This window comes from Megascapheus bottae, chromosome 12 (genome assembly GCF_031878675.1).
Source record: "Megascapheus bottae isolate mThoBot1 chromosome 12, mThoBot2.hap1, whole genome shotgun sequence".
NCBI classification, from domain to species: Eukaryota; Metazoa; Chordata; class Mammalia; order Rodentia; family Geomyidae; genus Megascapheus; species Megascapheus bottae.
Genome location: NC_143520.1, coordinates 29,311,243 through 29,332,927, shown reverse-complemented (window position 1 = coordinate 29,332,927; position 21,685 = coordinate 29,311,243). Strand labels below are relative to the sequence as shown.

General features: G+C 40.1%; 1 protein-coding gene across 2 annotated transcripts in view; it reads left to right on the top strand.

Moving 5' to 3' along the window:
- The window catches only part of Kif5c (kinesin family member 5C), a 170,860-nt gene that overhangs the window by 77,255 nt on the left and 71,920 nt on the right, over positions 1 to 21,685 (top strand). For both annotated transcript variants that reach the window (XR_016537260.1, XM_090342854.1), the window contains exons 4-10: positions 13 to 117; positions 5,951 to 5,999; positions 6,258 to 6,313; positions 7,038 to 7,125; positions 10,836 to 10,960; positions 13,437 to 13,541; positions 13,866 to 14,014. Coding sequence is in view for 1 of the 2 variants with exons in the window: in XM_090342854.1 (XP_090198980.1) it covers positions 13 to 117; positions 5,951 to 5,999; positions 6,258 to 6,313; positions 7,038 to 7,125; positions 10,836 to 10,960; positions 13,437 to 13,541; positions 13,866 to 14,014 (677 nt within the window). In the remaining variant the exon portion in view is untranslated. The remainder of the gene's footprint in view (positions 1 to 12; positions 118 to 5,950; positions 6,000 to 6,257; positions 6,314 to 7,037; positions 7,126 to 10,835; positions 10,961 to 13,436; positions 13,542 to 13,865; positions 14,015 to 21,685) is intronic.

Sequence of the window (21,685 nt, the reverse complement as noted above, 5' to 3'; positions counted from 1 at the left end):
CTTCTTCACTAGGGGAAGCTGCACGACCCTCAACTCATGGGCATCATCCCGAGGATCGCACATGATATCTTTGACCATATTTATTCCATGGATGAGAACCTGGAGTTTCACATCAAGGTATGTGCTGCTGATATGGCTCCAAGTCATGCTTCTCAGTGTCTTCCTCATTTTATGTAAAAGCTCTGCTTAGGCCGGGAGTTTGGCCTAGTGGTAGAGTGCTTGTCTAGCATGCCTGAAGACCCTGGGGTTCGATTCCTTGGTACCACATGCATAGAAAAGGCTGGAAACAATACTGTGGCTCTAATGGTAGAGCTCTAGCTTTGAGAAAGCCCAAGGACAGTGCTCAGGCCCTGAGTTTAAGCCCCAGGACTGGCAAAAAAAACCCCAACCAAACCAAAAAAAAAAAAAAAAGCTCAGCTTATTTAATTCAATGACATCCTTCTGTCAAACAGTGTCTTGTTACTTAGTGATGTAGGCAATTGTTGGTCATCTGGGTGATTTGCTTAAACCTGGAGTAATCAGCTTGACAGTTGTTTGAATTCTGTCCTATGCCCTGTGGATTTCTAGAGATAGGACTGGAACATGCCTGTTTGGGTTAGAACAATTCCTAAAAGAGTTGTTCCAATACCCCCAAGGTATTATTAATACCAGAAAAAGAAGTTTTACACAAAGTGCCAGATTTGCTGGGAAAATACTAAAATGCTACATTTATCACAGGTTTAAGTATGCTACTGGGTGAAGTGACTCTGGCTGGGCTCATATTATTACTATATTTCTCTGTATCCCCTATTGGGGGAGGGTGAAAGGCTAGTTTTGGAAAAAGCACATCCTGAGAAGTATTGAGCAGGGGACATTTTCTGCATGCTTCCTCCCTTTTTTTCCTTTATTTTATTTTAATTTATTTATTTAAAATCCCAGCCTGTATTCTGGCTTAAATTTGAATGGAAAAAGAGATTTCTCTCTTACAGCTATTAAATTATAAAAATTGGCCTCAGGACTATATTCACTCAAACTCCTTTGCTTGCAAATTACTGAAACCTCTTATTTAAACAAATAGAGGAAATTGTTACAAGATTCAGAATCAGATAGTGGGACTGAGTCAAGGTTGTGGAGGGCAGGAAATGAGGTCATGCTTTTCCTCTTTCTCTCTGTGTCTCTAAAAATTGAAATTTGGTGCCAGGAGTATGGCCTGGAGGTAGAGTGCTTGCTTAGCATGGTTTGATTTCTTGGTACCACATACATAGAAAAAGCCAGAAGTGGTATTGTGGCTCAAATGGTAGAGTGATAGCCTTGAAAAAGCTCAAGGACAGTGCCAAGGCTCTGAGTTCAAGCTCCAGGACTGGCAAAAAAAAAAAAAAAAAAAAGAATAGAACTCACAGGTTGCAAAATTCATTTTTTAGCACTCAAAAGCATTAAGTATTTGAAAAATAAAGATTCATGTATAAGAAGTAACAGGAACTAAGTGACCTTAGTTGAAAGTCTTATCAAGTAACAAATATAATACCTAAGAATAAAGTCACAGTGTGCAAATTGTCATGATATTTAAGAGCATTATAGAAAACAGTAATAGCACAATTCATCTTTTAAAACAATTTATTGTTGCTTTTTAAAAGTATATTCTCCAAGTTTATTATCATGAGGCTTACCTAATTGCAGAATATTTTCATCACTGCCACCCAAAGAAACTCTATACCCTCTATATTCTGTTCTTCTGCCTTACTGCTTTCCTTCTTTCTCTTACTTTAGAACACCTTCCTCCTGTTGGGAAGAAGGTTTGCCGCCTCCTTTCTCACATTCCTGTTAATCTCATATTTTGGGGGTAAGAGGCCCACTGGCTGTACCCAGAGCAGATACCCTGCCCTGATTCACGCTATCCAAGATACACATAGTCTGTTCCTCCAGCAGTACAACTAGTCAGGGGTTAAAAGAATTGGTAGAAGAGGCTGTTCTGAAAAAAATCTCAGAACTGAGCCCATCACTCACAAGATTTCTGTAAAGGTTTTAGTGCACCAGAATCAGAAGTTTACAAATAGGAAGTTGAATTGTAAGGAAAGATTTAGACAGCCCAAATTATTCATAGATTGTAAAATGGACCAACTTGACATGTGGTACTTTTTCCATTACATTAAACATCTTCCCTTACTTATTTCTGCAATTGGCTTTCTTAAATTACATAGAAAGAATATTAAAACTATTTGCCCAATTATCAATTGCATCTAGCAAATCCTGTTTCCATACAGTAGCTTTTATTAGCTAAGCTTGCTTTCCCTTCCTGCTGGAGTCCTCACACTTAAGGTTACAGAAGCTTGTTGCTTTGATGGGATCAAGATTAGGGAGCTTAGCGCTTCTTTAAGACTGTTTACATTTAAATACTTCAGACTACTGTAGGGTTTGCATGATAAACCTGGATAGGATGCTAAACCAATTACTGCTTTGGAAATGTTGTCTTATAAAGATGAAAACATCTTAAAAACATGAAAACAGTCCTAGTAAGAAGTGGTAGAAAGAAGAGAAACAATGCTTTTTAAGTTCTAGAGCTGGGTTTGTACTTCAGGTTCCTGCTTTGTATTTGTAATTATGCTGGCTAATTTCTTAAGTAATAATTTCAAGTGGATGACTCAGCTGCTCTATTTTGAATAGTCTAAATCAAAGAAAACGGGTTAAGGCAATATTGATACTCTCCTCCTTAATTTCATTCCACAGAGATTTTAAGCATTACTTCTGAGCATGTTATTGTGTACAATAACAAAAGTGAATATCCCACAAAAAGTAGAAAATAGTAAATCAGAATTCTGCCTCCATTAGTATTAAATATGAGCAGGATTCTGATGGTCAGATTTTCCAGCACCTAGTGTATGACTTCTTAGATATAATTAATTTTTCTCGATAATCCATGATAGTAAAACTAGATGTTTAAGATTTCACAAATGGGAGAAAAATCTTATTATGGAAAACAAAAATACCCTGAAATACATAGAATGGTTTGGTAGCAGAGTAGAGCTGGCCACAGGGAGGGCTGGATTAGAGATGTCTAGGATTAGAGAACCAAACAGCACATAAAGATGTAGATGGTGTGTGTGTGTGTGTGTGTGTGTGTGTGTGTGTGTGTGTGTGTGTGTATTGAACGATGCATGCACATGTGTATGCACACATGTATGTGAATGTGAGACAGCATGGGAGAGAGACAGAGCAGTGAAGTACTGGCACATAGCTCAACAGAAAAATGCTTACCTCACATTATGAGAATCTGAGTTTGATCCTTAGAACTACAAAAAAAAAAAAGTAAACAGCAAACCACTACCACTACCACCAAAATGAAAAAAACATAAGCCAGACCCAAAGAAACATAGGTTGCATTGTTTCTCTCATTTGTGGTAAGTCAAATGTGCCTATACATCTACAAGTAAAGAACTGGCTGGTTAAAAAAATACATTGGGATATAATAAATTATACAGATCTGTAGGCATTTACACAGAATGGGATTAAAGGAAGATCTTCTTAGGAGAGGATCTCAAAGATGCAACTGATCAGGTAAACTAATATTTATCGAAATGAACTTCAGGAAAAGGAAAAAAGGTTTTAGACTTCGTTGCTGTGATTGTATTCTTGTTGTTCTGTGTTTGTCTTGTTTGTTCATTCCTTTGTCTTCGGGAGGGATGGGTACAGAAATGGTGGGACAAAGAATGAATGGACCAGTGGCACTCACTGGACACTATGTTGAGAATAAATGATACAACCTGTAAATAGGGAAGGGAGGGAAACACTGGGAGATAGCAAGGGAAAGAGTGATATTGCTAAAAAAGAAGTCAGATAGAGTTTTATCTGACTTACATAACCATAACCTTTCTATATATTACCTTTATAATATCAATGTATTTAAAAAAATCTGCAAGTCAAAAGCAGTGTGTTGTTTACTTATTAGGTAGTGTATCCATGAGAGATGAACTGACAGCGAAGTTGGACAGAGGTTCAAGTAGACCAGTGTTGTTGCCACTAAGAGAAGATGCACAGCTTCAAATTCTAAGGTTCAAAGCCAGCATCTTAAATCTCCCAAGAATTAGGAAGTGGTTCCACTTGTGGATACATAAAGATAATGAACCAGGGCTAAGACAGGATAGAGATTACTGCTAGGGTAGGAAGTGTGTATGTTTTACTAATTAGAGACTGGACTGGCCCAGAGCGGGGATATTGGGTTGCATCCATGTAGTTGCAGCCCCACTGTAAAAGTGCACCTACAATCTCAGAGTTTTTGTGATGGGATATATATTCTGAGAAATGTACTGTTGTATTTTGTCTTTCTCTGAACATCATGGAGTGTGTCTATACCAACTAAGCAAGCTATGATGTCACTAGGCAAAAAGGATTTGATGGGACTACTATTTATGTATGTGGTTCATTGTTGACATCGTTCTGTGGTGCATGATTATATTGGGCTTTCTGTCCATTATAAAAGGAGCAAGATTTACACAGATGATAGGATGCTAGTAATTGTTTTTTACTTCATAAAGTTTAGGGGGTTCATGTTATGGATGAGAAAATTGAGGCCTAATATTGTGCTCTGTATACATTTATATCAAGACTATGTGTGTAGTATAGGTAGTTTCTTAAATTATATTTTTATTATCTTTAAGTTGTTATGTAAATGTGTTGCCCTTCAACAAATTAGTTTATAAATACAATGGATCTTCTGCTCTCATCCCTTTCATATGGAGTTATATCTCCCCCTTCTTAGGTTAAGTACTCTGTAGACCATTAGCCACCATAATTTTCCCCTGAAGAATTCAGAAACCAATTCCTAGACCATTTCCTTGAGATTCTGATCCAGTAGGGTTGCAGTAATGTTCAGAACACTGTGGTTTTTATTTATTTTTATTTTTTTGCCAGTCTTGGCTTGTAGTCAGGGCCTGAGCACTGTCCTGGGGCTTTCTCAGGGCTAGCACTATACCACTTGAGCGACACATCACTTCCAGCTTTTGCTATGCATGTGATACTGAGGAATCAAACCCAGGTCTTGGTCCATGCTAGGTAAGCACTCTACTACTAGGCCAAACTCCTGGTCCCAAGCTTAAGCAAATTCTGTGAGAGATACTAACACAAATGGTCCTGGGCTAAGTTTGAGAATAATCATTTCTCTCACAGACGAATCATCTTTTATTAAACTACATTTTGCTTAAACCAGTTTTACCATCTCTTTTCCAGTTACCTTACTGAGCTCTTGTAGTTTGTTTATTCTTTTCTTGACTCACTGTATGTGAAGGCTGTGCTCTCCTCCAGGCCAGTTTGTTGGTTTCTTGCAATCAAGTAAAGTCTATTAATTTTTGAAAATTACTTGCAGATGATGTTAGCTCTGGAGACTGTTACACATAGAAAGAAAAGAAACATTAACCAGCCTCTTTTTTTTTTTTTTTTGGTGCGACATGGGGCTTGAATTCTGCAGGCTTTGGCGCTGTCCCTGATCTCTTCAGCTCAAGGCTACCACCCTACCCCTTGAGCCACAGCCCCACTTACCCTTTTCTAGTGATTAATTGGAGATAAGAGTCTCAGAGTCTTTAGTGCCTAGGCTGGCTTTGAACTGCGATCCTCAGAGCTCAGCCTCCTAAATAGCTAGGATTACAGGCGTGAGCCACTGTGCCCAGCATTGTTAGTGTTTCTTTAAGGTAACATCTTTAAGGTAACATCTGGAACCTGTAATAGTCCATCTAGCATATGATGTCCTCTGAATGGAGACCAGAGGAGCCAAGGAAGGCTTGAGGTAGATCATAATTAACAGAGAAGCACAGAGCAAGCTGACCAAGCAGGAAGCTCAGGACTCAGGACCTTCTCTCGTCATCTCTCCTCCTCTTCTATTCTTAGCTGTGAATCAGAAGAAAAAGTTTTCATAGTTCTAATAGTGATGTTTTTAAGATACAGTGTGGCATTTTGATTCCAATTTCTATTTTTCTTTAACAAGGTTTCCTATTTTGAGATCTACTTGGACAAAATAAGGGACTTACTTGATGGTGAGTAACTTGACTGCTTGTCTTTATTTGCTCTGTAATTCAAAGCCAGGAAGGTTAAAGTGAGTTACAGGACTGGATGGAAATTTATAGAGGTGTTCTCTTGCCTTCAGGCTATCTGCTCATTCTCAGTCACAGCTTAAGCTTACAAACTTCAAAAAGATTGAAGCTCATATCTTCTGTAACAATCTGTCTTTCTTCCAACACAGTGTCTTTAACTTTTCTTTTCTTCTTTGCACGTCATCACTATCCTCTCTTCAGTCTCCAAGACCAATTTGGCTGTTCATGAAGATAAAAACAGAGTCCCATATGTAAAGGTATGAGGAAGATTTGATTGGCAGTGTGGTTAATTTCGCTCCAGTTACTACTGAAAGAAATATTACATAAAATGCCCAGAATATTGAATATTGTGCTTATCTGATTGAGAAGAAAAATCAACATTTAATTGTTACAATTTAACTTATTTATGTAAGTTATACGTTCTATTTATATAATAAGAACCCATATTTTTTGGTGCTGAGGATCAATCTCAGGTCCTTGTACATACTAAGAATATACTCTACCACCAATGCCTCTTTATGTAAATTATTATTAACAATTACTTAATATTATTAACATTTAAAGTGATTTTTGTATTGAGTGTAGTAGTTTATACTTTGTAGTTTATACTTTGTAGTTGTGTAGAAATTCTAAGTGTCTATTGATGGGTAAAATGTTAACTAAAGATAGAAGGCAAAGCTGCTTTGTCCATTCCTTCTTCTTATTGATTTTTTTAATCTTTAAGATGACTACGTATTTCAACATCTAGGAAAATCCAGCATTTCTTTTGTAGTTCATTTCTATTTTGCCCAGGGTTTGCTCAGACTTCTCTTTAATGTTGAATTCAAGCCCTAGGCAAGGAGAAAAAGTGGTTGGAATCAATACTGCCTTCTTGTTCTTTATCTGGACCTTTAGAAAGAAAGGAGAAAATATTCAGCTGGTCCAGAGTCTTGTTTGCTTTTCAGTTGTTTAGTGGCCAACCTGACCTCACTGTTCCCACAGGGGTGCACCGAGAGGTTTGTGTCAAGCCCCGAGGAGGTCATGGACGTGATAGATGAAGGCAAAGCGAACCGACATGTGGCTGTCACAAGTAAGTCCAGTGGTGGGGCTTATTTCCCTGAGACTTAGGATGCAGATGTCCCCTGTGCAGGACAAGTAGTGAGAAGGTACAAGTAAAATAATGCCTGGGAGAGTCAAGGACAGCAATCAAGACAGACTCCAGGATTCATATACCTCCAGTTGAGCTGGGGCAGGCAGCTCCTGTCAGAGTTTATTCTGCTGCGCTCTGAATGCTTAAGGTCTTGGCAATGTTGGGTGAGAGTCTGGCCTCTGATGATAGCTTCAACATGAACATTAGGAAAAGCAAACAACCAATCAAGGAGGTGAGAAGTTAGCTTCTAAATTGAGTTATTTTAAACCATGTTATTGTTCAGGTTAAAAAAAAATATCTCAAATCAGAGGTATGGCTCAAGAGATACATTTTCATATTGAGTGTATTTGGATACTATCATCCCTTTCCTTGTTTTCTTCCCCAGATTTTCCCTTTTGTCCCTGCCCACAAGGCATGTAGTTCATTTTCAACATGGTGTCTACCAAGTACCACTGCCACATTTGTTCACCCTTTGCCCCTCCATTTCTGTGCTCCCCCTCCCCCCCAAGACAGACAAATGAACAAATGAGATGGGGAGGGGGAAGAGAAAAGAGAGAGAGAGAGAAAGAGAGAGAGAGAGAGAGAGAGAGAGAGAGAGAGAGAGAGAGAGAGAGAGAGAGAGAGAGAGAGAGAGAGATATTCTGTCTAGCAAATTCTAGTACGCAGAAAATTTTAAAATAAATAAGTACAAAAGAACTCTAAGCTTATGAGTTCTAAATGTCAATCTTACACAAGGAATGGAATGTTATTAGACTTATGCTCTCTGCTTAAAAGGAAAAGAAAGGCAAAGCAGAGGTCAGGGGCAGAGCTGGAGCTTCATAGGAAACCCCAGCAGGCTGAGTTATCAGTGGGCACATTTCACTTGGCTCCTTTGCTCCACTGCTTCTTCCTTGGCACATATGTCTCACTACATCTGTAGTTTTGAGAGCCAGCAGAAGAGGTTTTTCAAGAAATTGGGGTTGTCTGTTTTATATGGGAGGACACCAACAAAGAAGAGGGAATCCATAGAAGCTGAAGGAATGAGGATTCTTGGCTTTAGGAAGAAATGAGATGTGGACGGGATGTATGGGCAGTGCAGCTCATCTTAACATATTCTAGTGCTAATGTTGAGGGAAAAGGTCAGCTTGCTCAGTGGCATCTCAGCAGAGGATTACCAGATGATGGAAGCTGCCTCAAGGAAAATGCTGGGAGCCTCACAACTGCCCAGTAAAATCCATGACCTGGGAAGGTAGTGAGTCCACTGTTGTTTTGTAGACGAGTTAAGTTGTGCTTGGTTGACCATTCTAGGTTCTATGATTCACAACTGTTAAGTCATTCTACCCCCAAGAACATGCAGCATAGTATTAGTAGATATGGAAAACTTCAGTGTGGATCAAACTCCACTTCTGTCCTTCCTGCTTAAAAGTTACCCACTGTTCTGTTAGTCATCGTTGAATCAGGGCATGCCCGATGACCCATTTTTGTCCCTTGCTTCAGAACTTCTGGGCTAGAGCTGGGCTCAGTGGCTCACATCTAGAAATTCAGCTACTTGGGCGGCAGTTGGCCCCAGCCTAGGCAACAGTGCAAAAAGGTACAAAGGTATGGCTTAAGAGGTAGAACACTTGCCCAGGAAGTGGCAGGTCCTGAGTTCAAACCCTGTTACCACCACCACCACCAACAACAACAATAAAAAGAATAATAAATAGCTTTGTTTAGGATATTATCATCATTATCGTCGTCGTCGTCACCGTCATCTTGCCATGTGTTTTATTTTCTGGCAACACTAAGAGCTTGAATTTATTGCGCCATGCTTAGGCACTCCACTACTTGAGCCATGACTGGTAGCCCTTTTGGTTTGGTTATTATTTCTTTTTCGAGGTGAGACCTCACAGTAATGGACTTTGATCCTGTCTGAGCTTTCCACATAGGTGAGGTGTCAGGTGTACACACTCCACCCAATATTGTGTAGGACGTTCAGTTTTTGTGTATCTATGACATTACTTGTTATTTTTTTGGTGTGTGTGTGTGTGTGTGTGTGTGTGTGTGTGTGTGTTTATAGAAGCCATCCTGATGATTGTGAGGTGATATCTATTCATGGTTTTGACGAACATTTCTCTAATCGTTAGTCACCTTGAATATTTTTCTATGTTCTTCTTGGTCATTTGCATACTGAGAAATAGCCAAGTTCTTTTTTTATTCAGAATTTGAGGGGTTTTATTGTTATTGATTTTTTGGTTCTTTATATATTGTAGATGTAAATGCTTATCAGATTTCTGATTGGCAAAGCTCCCATTTTGTGGGTTGCCTTTTTATTCTGTTTGGTCTCCTTTGATGCACAGTATTTTTTTCTTCTTTTGTTACCTGTTCTTTTGGTGTCATATCTAAGAAAGATCACATCCAAATGCCTTTATGCTTCCTTCTATGGGTCTTACAGATTTACCTTTTGCATTTAGGCTTTTGATCCGTTTCGTTTGTTTTGCTTTTTGCTGTGCTAGAGATTGAACCCAGGGCCTCTTGTATGGTAAGCAAGTGCTGTACCACTGAGTTATAACACCAGCCCTTTTTAAAAATTTTATTTTGATACCTGGGTTCACTAAGTTGCTTAAACTGATCTCCAACTTCTGATCTTCCTGCTTCATCGTTCCAGTAGCTAGGATTATAGGAACACTCTGTCCTTTGATCGTTTTTGAGTTAGTTATTATATATGGTTTAACGGAAAGCTCTGATTTTTTTTTATTATCTTTCTCAACTGAAATCTTTGTTTTTTTCTTTTTCTTTTTTTTTTGCCAGTCTTCAGCTTGAGCTCAGGGCCTGAGCACTGTCCTTGGACTTTCTCAAGGCTAGAGCTCTACCACTTGAGCCTCAGCACCACTTCCGGTTTTTTTCTGTATATGTGGTAGCGAGGAATCGAACCCGGGTCTTCGTGCATGCTAGGCAAGCACGCTACCACTAGGCCAAACTCCCGGCCCCTGTTTTTTTTATTTTTCTAAGTGAAGTAAGATGGCTCTAAAAAAATGACCATTAGTGTTCATTGAGTGGGCTATTTGCTGAGTCTTATCTGTCTGCTTCTTGGGTGAAGGAAGGACTTTTCTAGCACTCTTCTAATGAAACATATTTAAGCAGTGAGAACTTCTGTAGTTGTTGAAGCATGTTTAATCTTGTGAACTTAGCATGGGTGTAGAGATGTACTTCTTAGTCCTTCCTTAAGAAAGTTTTAATCCTTTCTTAAGAAAGCTTTATGATATTCCTGAGAAGTCCTGACTTACATGCATAATTAAAATAGACTTCATCAGGTACTAATCACCAAAATACAGTCTGGGGATCTAAAGTAGAGCCAGGAGGAAGCTGTGAACTTCTGGGAGAGTCAGGCAGGAGTAGGATATTAAGTGAGACTTCAGATGCACCTGGAGAATACATAACCTTACATGCTGGTTGGTCATTTTAGGTTATTTTCTTTGCTTTTTTAAGACATTTTGAGTCATTGATATCCAGCATTAGAGTTGTGTTAGAGTTGTTTTAAAGAAGCAGCAAGGGTTTCTGCAAATTTTGAAGTTGGCTCCAATTCAGAGAACCGGAGCTACCGTGCATGGTTGGGTTTTGTTTTTAAGACTAGAGATTTACTACAGTGTATGTGTATTTTCTATAGAGCAATAAATGATTTTCCTTTTCAGACATGAATGAGCACAGCTCTAGGAGTCACAGTATCTTCCTGATTAATATTAAACAAGAGAATGTGGAGACTGAAAAAAAACTCAGTGGGAAGCTTTATTTGGTTGACTTGGCTGGAAGCGAAAAGGTAATTGGTTCTTTATTTGTATTATCTATAATTTCCCTATTATATGCTGTCATGCACAATCGTATAGTTTTGTGCCTTTTTATTCTCAGATTTTAAAGAGATTTTAAAGTTTCTAATATGTAGCTAAGGTTATTAAATTTAGCCTTTGTTTTCCTGCTCTTTCTCTCTCTTTGAGACTTAAAGTCTCCTGTTTGCACATAGGCACGAATTTTGAAGGCTCCTTCAGAGTTTACCTAGTTGACCTAATGGCACAAGGGAGGTGTCTGAACTTAATTTGACAAAGGCACTGCACAAACGTGGGTAGCACATAAACTTCTGAGGAAAGAAGGGGCTCCATGTTGTGTCCGAATGATGATAGGAAAAGTCAATGATGTTGGAACCTGGCAGCCTGCCTCTGCAGGTTGATGTTGCTGATGGAAGACGTGGAGCCCAGGGCTCTCTCTGTGTCCCCTGCTTCTTTCCAACAGTGTGCCCAGACCGAAAAGTGTTTCATGCTGGCAGCCTTGGTTCCTTCAGGCCTGTGATCAGTCTTTTAACCATATGCTTTGGCTGTTCTCTTGTTTTTTGAGGATCCTTCTTTATCATCTGCCCAATGTCCTGTGCCCTCCCAGACACTGAGCTGGGCAGGCCACACTGCACACCAAATGGGCTTCTAGGAATCTCCAGTGGCCCCTTAGCAGTCTCCTTCCAGATCTTCACTGTAAGTTTCTATAGCCGTGGCCTGGGTGGGTACAGACCTATGCACAACATCATAGAGCCAGGCCCTGTGCACAATGCCCTTTCCTGCCATCATCACTGACATCAGCAGGCTGTCCCTGTCAGGGCAAGGATTGAGGATGTTAGTCTCTCTGACTGTGCAGTTGAACCCCACTCAGAGCACTGTACCATACTTGAAGTTGTTATGGCTACTAATATCTTTGTAAGTAATGGTTACCTGAATTATGCCCTCATTTGCATTTGTCATGAGCAGAAAATCATCAGCTGTGCCTGGCTAGGAACCTAAAATTTTACTGTGTGGGCTGGTTAGTTTAGTTTAAATAGACATGAGGCAGAAAGACAGGCTGGGAGCAGTAGAGCGGCACTGCTTAGTTCCTCACTGACCATTAACTTGACTGTGGTGGCATATAAGGGTTTGTACAAAATGATTTGTGCAGAGATGAGTGTTTAGAACTGGGTTGTCCCTGAGAATTGCCTATTATAATTCTCAGAGTAGAAGATGTTTATACAGTGTCAGGACTTATTGCTAATGACCCCAAGAAGTGTTTTTAAACTATGTTCTTCTTGTGGCTCCTTTTGTTCACATTTGTTTTCCTTTGCCCTGGATCTATCCAAGTAAATGTGTCAGTGTGATCTAGTAGAACAGAACTCTTGACTTTGGTTCCCATCTCCTTTCAATGGCTTCTTCTATGCAGTCAGTGTGTGACACATTTGGAGCTTACTTTCTTGTGTGTGAAAAGGAAGGTGAGGATAGTCCCTGCCTTGTATATTTCATGATCTTAGGATGCTGAAATTTGAAAGCATCTTTAAAACCATAGTGCGAGTAGACCATTATGATTTGTGACCCATCAGATACATAATATCCCTGTCTGTAAGTAAGGTATGTGCATACGTAATTCCAAGAGACAAGATTGGTCCTATTTGAAGAAATCTCTGCCTAAATAAGCCCCCATCTAACATTATGGATTCTCCTAGGTGTTACTGAAATCACCTTTGTATAGTTTAAAATTCCTCCTCCTCTTCCCATTCTTTAGAGAACAGCGGCTCATGCTACTGTGCTTGTCTGGGAAGCAGAGACATAAATTATATTTGTCCCTCTAGCTCTCCTACCTCTCTTGCCTATTGCCTTTCTACCCAGAGCTAAGGCTATAAATATGAAACTAACCAGTAATAACACAACAGAGGAGGCACTCTGCATGGCCTTTCTGGCTGCAGAAGGAAAGATAATTTTGTAATGTATGATGTGGTATGTCGATCATCTATATCTAAGATTTCCAGGATCTTACCCCCTTTTTAATAGAGTAGGAGGGGAAGGAATAGTCTGTACAGACATCCCCAGCACCTGCGCTCCTTTGCCTGAATTTGGAGCACTGAGTTGGCATTTCTTCCCTCAGTCCATTCATGGGGGCTAAGGACATCATTTTCTTTTACTGCATCTCCTTGATTCCTGTGAAAGGGGGACAGTGGCTGCCTCTCCTAGGACCCTGGTGACAGCATTTCTGGAGCCTGGTTTCCTTGGATGGATGAGATGTCCCTCAGGGAAACATCTGCAGTTCTCCCACTTGCTTCAGCCATTCCACTAAAACCTAATCGAGAGGAAAATGACAGCCAGAGAGACCAAATCCCCAGCCCTGAGCTCCAGGGACCATTTTGATCAATGTGATTCTTACTTTGGTGTTTCCTTGCTTTCTAGGAGGATTCTCCTGCTTTGCTCTCACAGTGCCATCCTGTGACACAGTTTTTCTCCTCTCTCCTGCAGGTTAGCAAGACTGGTGCCGAGGGTGCTGTTCTTGACGAAGCTAAAAATATCAATAAGTCTTTGTCTGCTCTTGGAAATGTGATCTCTGCCTTGGCAGAAGGAACAGTAAGTGATCCTGGCCCCTTCTATTAAATAACACTTCGGGAAGCTGCCTTTGGGGTTTGCATTTTATCTGTCACACACATCAGAGGTTCATTTGTTTTCCTGCTTGGAGGAAGACTAAGAAAAAAATTCTGGCTGTGGATGCCTATTGCTGGCATTAGAAAGTGTGAACGGTTCTGTTAATTTCCAGTGATCCAGGTCTCAAGAGTGGACATTCTAAATCCAAAGACCTAACCACTGACTCCTAATTTGCTTCTTTCTAAGCTCAGTTTCTCCATTCCTGACCTGCCTGTTTGCTAACTCTCTACTTGTTCTTCACTTAACTAGAAAACTCATGTGCCATACCGGGACAGCAAGATGACTCGAATTCTCCAAGACTCCCTAGGTGGGAATTGTAGAACTACCATCGTCATTTGCTGTTCTCCTTCTGTCTTCAATGAAGCTGAAACCAAGTCGACGCTGATGTTTGGACAGAGGTAAGTATGGCCTCTCAGGACATGTGTGTTAAGCTGGGTTTTAGGTCTTAGGCATGAGTTGTGTGGGACAAATATCTGAGGGCAGTAAAATGAGGGATTCGTAGTAGTACACTGCATCTAGTAGGTGATTGTCAACTGGAAATATTATCACTCACGGAGGCCAGAAGATAATTGTGTTTAAAAATAAGGGGCAGGAATATGCCAGGCAAATTTAATATTTAATAAAGCCAGCAAAATATCCAGATGTGTAGGTAGGTACATCTATTGGGAACTGTGGAGTGTTATTTTTGTTCTTCATGGAATTTGAGTTGTTTTGGGGGTTCATCTGACTTCAAGTGTGTAGATCTTAAAATTGGTAGACACTTTTAATTTCATGACTTGGGATCCTTCACAAAGTTGTTTGTCAAATAACCAGACCATGCTGAGTAGTGGCATAAATAGAAAAGGGAAGGCAAGGAATCCATTTCAACCCTGAGACAAGATGTACAGATTGTACGAGGGAAAAGAAGTAGGTAGGCCATCTCCCCTTTTAGAATGTCCATGAGATGGTCAGGGCCTCTGTATGCACTCCGGGGAGGGCAGTCAATAATCATAAGGCAGCATTCATGTGTGTGGGTTGCTTCGTCTTGCCATTTATGTTTTCACCTTCCTCTTCCAGTTGCCAAGGCTGACCTGCAGTCTTGTTTTCTCAGTTTTGGTGTCTAGGCTTCATCTCAGTCATAAGTAATAATTCCATTGAATTTTTTGAGTTGGATTTAGGTCCTTTACTTCCACCCAAATGGCTTCCTTGATTAAACAAGTGCTGTGATCACTAGAACTGTAGTAAGACAGAACCTGCTTTCCTCAAGCACCCCAGGATACTTACCGTTTCCGTGTGCTTTTGAAACACACAGAATGCATTCTGCTCCTTCTCCCCTTTCCTTCCCAGTGTCTTCACAGATTTCAAAGCTTCCTGTGAAGTGTTTGACCAAACCAAACTAAGTACATTTATATAGGAAATACCTTTTTAAGGCAAGACTTCATCTCAGAGCACTGTGGGGCACTAGATTGTTATCTGACTTAAGGTTACTGTTGTAACAAGTCCTATTGATTATTTTCTCTCTTCTGATCTTAGGCCAGTATAAGCATCAACATTTTTTTGGTACCAAATATGTGTCAGACATGTCCCTCCTCCTAGCAATCACTTTTTAGGTAGGCATGGTCTCTCCTTTCCACAGAGGATGAAATGGAGGCTGAGGCTCCATACCATTAGATAGAATCCTGGAGACCACAGAAAATGCTAAACAAATAAAATGTGTTATTGAAAACACTGTTTTTCTCACATGCAGGTGATTTGATTGAGAACCTTTGTTTCTTTTGCTTTTGATTTTTTGGCCATGGGGCTTGAACTCAGGGCCTGGATGCTGTCCCTGAGCTCTTCTGCTCAAGGCAAGTGCTCTACCACTTGAGGTACAGTGCTACTTCTTGTGTTCATCTCTTTCTACTGCTATAAAAACATGCTTGAGACTAGATACTTTAGAAAGTAGCCCTCTTGGCTCTGGTGAGGACTGCATGGTGGTTGGCCATAGTGACAGTAGTGCAGGTGAGAAGGGGAGATCACATGGTGAGACAGGAAGGCAGAGGCTGGGAAGCTTTGCTTCTTTGACAGTGATGCTCTCTTGAGTCCTGCATTGATTCCTCCTGAGGATAGCCTCGACAATAACCTGATTATGTTGTATTAGGATCATTTCTTAGAGATTTCAACATATCTTACATTGCCATATCCAGGACCAGCTTCCTTATTGGCACTATCAAATATTATTCAAACCCTAGCAACATGGATTTGTGCCACAATGGCTGAGCACATTCAGGGTCCTTCAGATCCAGAAAGCCTGGTATTGAAGCTACGTTCTACGACTAAGCCTGTTCTCTCTTTTACTTTCCTTCTCTGAGCCTCAAGAAAGAAGTATAATCGGATTGCAAGCTTCTCTTTTCTCTGTCTTAAAACAATCTGAAAGTACTGAGTTTTGGGAAGATGAGAGTGGTGGGTGAGACTAGATTGCATGTGAGGAACAGTACCTCAATATAAGAAATAGGATGGAATGAAGTCAAATTAGAAATACATTTCTAGGGTGAACAAGTAGAGTTATACTGCTTATAAGTTAGGGTAATGTCATCTATGTTTCCAGATGAGGTAAGCTGGTCTGATTTTGTCAGGGTCATCTTGATGAGGAACAACATGATTGTCGGAAATGAGTTTGTCACTGGTGTTGGTTTTCTACTGATCTTCTACCATGTCTAGTGCACAGAAGTCTCAGTAGATAATGCTTCATGATGAACAAGAGGACCTGGAGCTTTTCATATGGACTCTTGAGGGTGAACTGATACCCTTGTGGCCAGGAATTGCTGCACTAATATATAATTCAAAATATGTGAGTCTGGGCGCGCTTCCTTTTGTCCTCAAGTTAGCTAATTGATAGTTGAAGGGCACCAAACTTCTCTGTGGGATCTATACCTGCTTTATTGTTTAATATCCTCACGGACCTCAATTATACAGCAGACATGGGTCTAAACATCAGATTCGACATGGTGACTGATAATTAATGAGAGCTAGCACTTTGAACTCAGCAAAGCTGCTGGGCGCGTCTTGAATTCAGTGTAACGAGGGTTCATTATGTTCTGGTTACAGGGTGGCCAAACCTTAGGGCAGGAGAAGGGACTCCATTATTCCTTTGTGGTTCTCTCAAGAACATGAGGGAAAGTCTGTATGTTGCTAGATTGAGTAGGATTGATGCTCTGAATAAAACAGTAGTGTGTGCTTTGAAGCAGCAGAAACATGACAGGAGTACTGGCAGCTTGCATCAGGATTCTAGATGGGGTATGCAATTTAAAGAGAAATTTTACCTTGTCTGCATCTTGGTTTCAGTCTCTCTTGGTTACTGTCTCTCTTGTTCATTCAGCCTTGTTCCTTTCATCTCCTGAGTACCTAGCACTGTGCTAATGAACAAGTAAAAGACACCATTTCTCCCTCTGAGAGCTTTAAGTGAGTTGAACTAGTCAAGAGTCACAAAGCTAGGCTCAGAGCACTTTCATTGATTTTTTTTTCCTTCTGGCCTCCAGTGTTTTATTCTTTAGTCTTTGATTACTCTCCCAAAGATGTTTTATAGCACCACTTGGAAAAGATGTAATTTTTGAGGTGTGAAGTCAAATCAACCAGTTATCTTGGAAGCCTAGTTAATGTTCCTAGATTTGGGGTGGTAAAGGGAAGGAAGCCCTGAGGGGCAGTCCAATCAGCACCTGAAGGCCTGACTCAGCCAGTGTTCGGCACCATGAGTTATGATTGATTATGAATAATGCAAAAGCTTTATTTATCTGCTACAAATAGCAAGAGAATTGATCATTTAGGGTAATATTCTTCCTCCTTTTCCTGGTAGGCACTGTTAAAAAAAATCATACTATCTTTTAATTGTGCCACTTGCCATTTTAGACTGAGCCTGCATAGTATGCATGCAGTATTCATCATAGGACAAAAGTGTCACCTGAAGAGGTGGAAGGAGGTTTTAGCCAAGGCATGCATTTAGTCACACTTCTTGTCCAAAATCAAAACAGACTGAAATCACCCATTTGGAGGCCTGTTGCTGGAACACCAGCAGGATTAATTTTTAACTCTTGGAGGAAGAGGATTGTGTATGACTTAAGTTTAACTAGAGGCTAATTCCTTACTCAAGCCATTGAGGTTTGAATTTCTCCTCCCCGACTTCGTCTTCATGAGCAGAGAATCCTCTCTAGACACAGAGAAGGTACTTTGGAGTTTAACTAGAGGCTAATTCCATACTCAAGCCATTGAGGTTTGAATTTCTCCTCCCCGACTTCCTCTTCATGAGCAGAGAATCCTCTCTAGACACAGAGAAGGTACTTTGGAGCCTCGGTATTGCCTGAAGAAAATTTAGGTGTCACCGGGCCTTGAGCAGATTTTCAGGTGTTGTATTAGTTTTATGTGTCAGCTTGGCTGGGCTATGATTCATAGGTGTTTCATCAAACACAAATCTAGCACTTGTGAAGGCATTCTGTCTTGAGAGGAAGATTTTAAGCTCCTTGGGGGGAAATATGAATAGCTACAATCTTTGGAGAAATCTTGGAAGATTTTTGTGGTTAATATCCACCATCTTTGAGGAAAGTAGATGATCTTGGATAGAGAGGGTGAGAGTGGCTTTCATCTAGACAACTAAAGGCTTCAAGAACAAAGCCTGCTGTTTCCCAGAGAAGAAATTCTGACTCAGGACAAGACCATCAAATCCAGTTAGAGCTTCCAGCCTGTTGACCTCCCCTGTCACTTTTAGTTTGACAATCCTGTAAGTACATCAGCTAGTTTCTTCTTTTCTTTTCTTTTCTTTTCTTTTCTTTTCTTTTCTTTTCTTTTCCTTCCTTCCTTCCCAATCCTATAAGTACATCAGCTAGTTTCTTCTTTTCTTTTCTTTTCTTTTCTTTTCTTTTCTTTTCTTTTCTTTTCTTTTCTTTTCCTTCCCTTCCCTTCCCTTCCCTTCCCTTCCCTTCCCTTCCCTTCCCTTCCCTTCTCCTTCCTTCCTTCCTTCCTTCCTTCCTTCCTTCCTTCCTTCCTTCCTTCCTTCCTTCCTTCCTTCCTTCCTTCTTTCTTTCTTTCTTTCTTTCTTTCTTTCTTTCTTTCTTTCTTTCTTTCTTTCTTTCTTTCTTTCTTTCTTTCTTTCTTTCTTTGTCCTGAGGCTTAAACTCAGGGATTCAGCACTGTCTTTGCACTTTCTCAGAAATAGAGTTCTACCACCTGAGCCACAGTACCACTTCCAGCTTTTACTATGTATGTAGTATGTAGGAATCAAATGTGGGTCTTCGTGCACGCCAGGCAAGCACTCTACCACTAGGCCAAACTCCTGGCCCAGCCAGTTTCTTAAATAAGTAATAAATAGAAAATATATTGAGTATATCATATCTATATACAGTGATAATACACATAGGTGGATGGATGGATGCATGGATAGATGATAGATAGATAGACAGATAGATGGATGGATGGATAGATGGAAGGATACATAATTCCTCCTGCCCGTTCTTTATTCTCCTTCATTGGCTTTGTATCTCTGGAATATTTGTCTGGTAGAAGATTCTAGACCTTCTACCCTCCACAGAGAGAGAATCTCAGTCACTCCATCTCTTTCACACAGCACCATTTTTGGTATAAAGTCACATTTTAGATTTGTTTATGCATTGATGCTGTAACCAGATATGACTACTTTTCCTGATTACTTGGAGAGTTCAAAGAAGATGCTGAAATAAGTGACATGAAGACACTAAGAACCAGCATCTTCCTTTCTCAACATAAGTAGAGAAATTTCAGTGCGTGAATGAGTGTGTGTGTGTGTGTGTGTGTGTGTGTGTGTGTGTGTGTGACGTACAGTTAGGTTCAGTAAATACAAGTAGAGGAGATAATTGAGGAAATAGGTGCAAATAGGACTTCTCAGGAGGCAGAGTGGTCTGACTTAGTGGTTGTAGGTTTTCCCCCAGTTGAACAAGGGCTTTGTTGATGTCTAAACTCTTAGGGAGCCTCCCGAGCATCAGACATGGATGCTCAGCTTCCGAGGTGGAAATGGACACATTCAACCCATTTAGAAGCTTGGGTATATGTCTGTCAGAATGTAAACTGCAGATTCGGAGATTCAGTGACTGAGGGCACTGGGAAAACAGCAATGCTTGAGAGAAGGAGGTAGATCCCTTTGTTTTACTCAGTGGAATATGCCTAAGAGAATTGTTTCTTCCTATAACCATCTCAGTATTGGCACTGAGTGAAAGATGGATTGTAGCCTCTAGGTTATCTAGGCCTTGTTCTTCCCTTCTCTAGGCAACATTCTTTAGCTTTGAGGTCTAAGACTCTGGCCTAGATTCCTCCCTGCAGGGAAAAGAGATTTTATACCTGGACAAACACAGATCATGTGTTACTAAAGTGGTTCTTGATGCTCTGCAGCAAGCCAAAATAAAGAAAAGATGAAAAATTGGCACCTTGATAATGGTTGTTACCAAGGGATATCAATTTTGCCAGGCAGCTCTTGCCCTTGGGGTAGAAATTTGATTATATTAGGATTCTCCCTAGTAGCCTTTGGCTAGGATTTTGTTAATGCTTGCTATGTTTCTAATTTGTGGAATAGGCATGTATGTTTGTATGCACATTTCGGGTTCTGGTTGAAACCTAAGGATTTTTAGAATTGAAGACTAAAGACCTTTCTGTGTTCCTTTGTGAATGATTAGGTTACCCTGTATTAATCAGTTGATCTCCCAGCCAATTTGAGCAGTGGCTGAATAAGGCTCCAGGGTTCTTGGCTTGTATAAAAAACATACAATGCCTCAGAGCTACGAGGGTAGATGGTATTGCTCTTGCTCTCCAGCTTGCATAACCACATTGGCATTGGTAATAGTAGTCCCATGAGATTGCGTCACCCAGTGACCTCATGCCATCTAATGTGCAAATATGCTGAGGTTTACACAAGGATGAAATTGCCTGATGGTGTATTTCCTCAAGATGGATACTATTCTTAAGCAATGCATGACTATATAGTCATGAAACTCTAATAGGAAAAATTGGTAACCTCTCTTAAAGGGATTTCTTAATTTCTGTTACCTTATTAAGTTTCTATTTCCTGGTGAGTTGTCTGAAAATCTTTTGGAAACCAGGCTGAGCAGTCACACATGTGTTCTGTTCACAAACATGAGGACTCACTGTGTTTGAGTGTTCAGATATAACATTGTTAAGTGTGATGATAGGCAGTAAATATGTTGGAAGTAACCCCCCCCCAAAAAAAAACAAAAAGAAAAAAAGAATTAGTAAGCAAAAGCTTTTTTCTCTCTCCTTAAAAAATTATTTATTATTATTGTAAAGGTGGTGAGTACATTTCTTTTTGAACAATGTCAACATTTCCCTCCTTTTCTTAAGGTTTTTCCTTCCCAACTTCCTGCCCCCACAGTTGTATATCTCATTTTCATCATAGTGGCTTGTATGATGTAAAGTATACAAGGCAAAAACCACATGAAGCAGAAAACCTACACTAAAGGGAGGGAACTGAAAATTCATCAAGGAGGAACATGGTTTTGTATATTTTTCAAATATATTTTCTTTTATTAGTGTGCATATTAATTGTAAAATTGTATATAATAATATTTTTATGACATTCATAATATAATGCACTTTAGTTATATTCATTTCCTTGATAATTTTTTTTTGATTGGTCATGGGGCTTGAACTCTGGGCCTGAGCGCTATCCCTGAGCTCTTCAACTCAAGACTAGCAGTCTACCACTGGAGCCACAGCACCATGTCTGGTTTTCCAGTGGCTAACTGGAGATAAGAGTCTTACAGACTTTTGTGCCTAGGCTGGCTTTTAGCCACAGTCCTCAGATCTCTGCCTCCTGACTAGCAGAAGCCACCGGTGCCCAGCTACTATAAATTTTTTAAAAAACTTTATTTAAGGCCGTGAGTTTGGCCTAGTGGTAGAGTGCTTGCCTAGCATGCACGAAAACCTGGGTTTAATTCCTTGGTAATATATACATAAAAAAGAGCCAGAAGTGGTGCTGAGGCTCAAGTGGTAGCCTCAGTGGTAGCTCTAACTTTGAGAAAGTCCAAGGATAGTGCTCAGGCCCAGGACTGGCAAAAAAAAAAATTATTTAAGTAGTT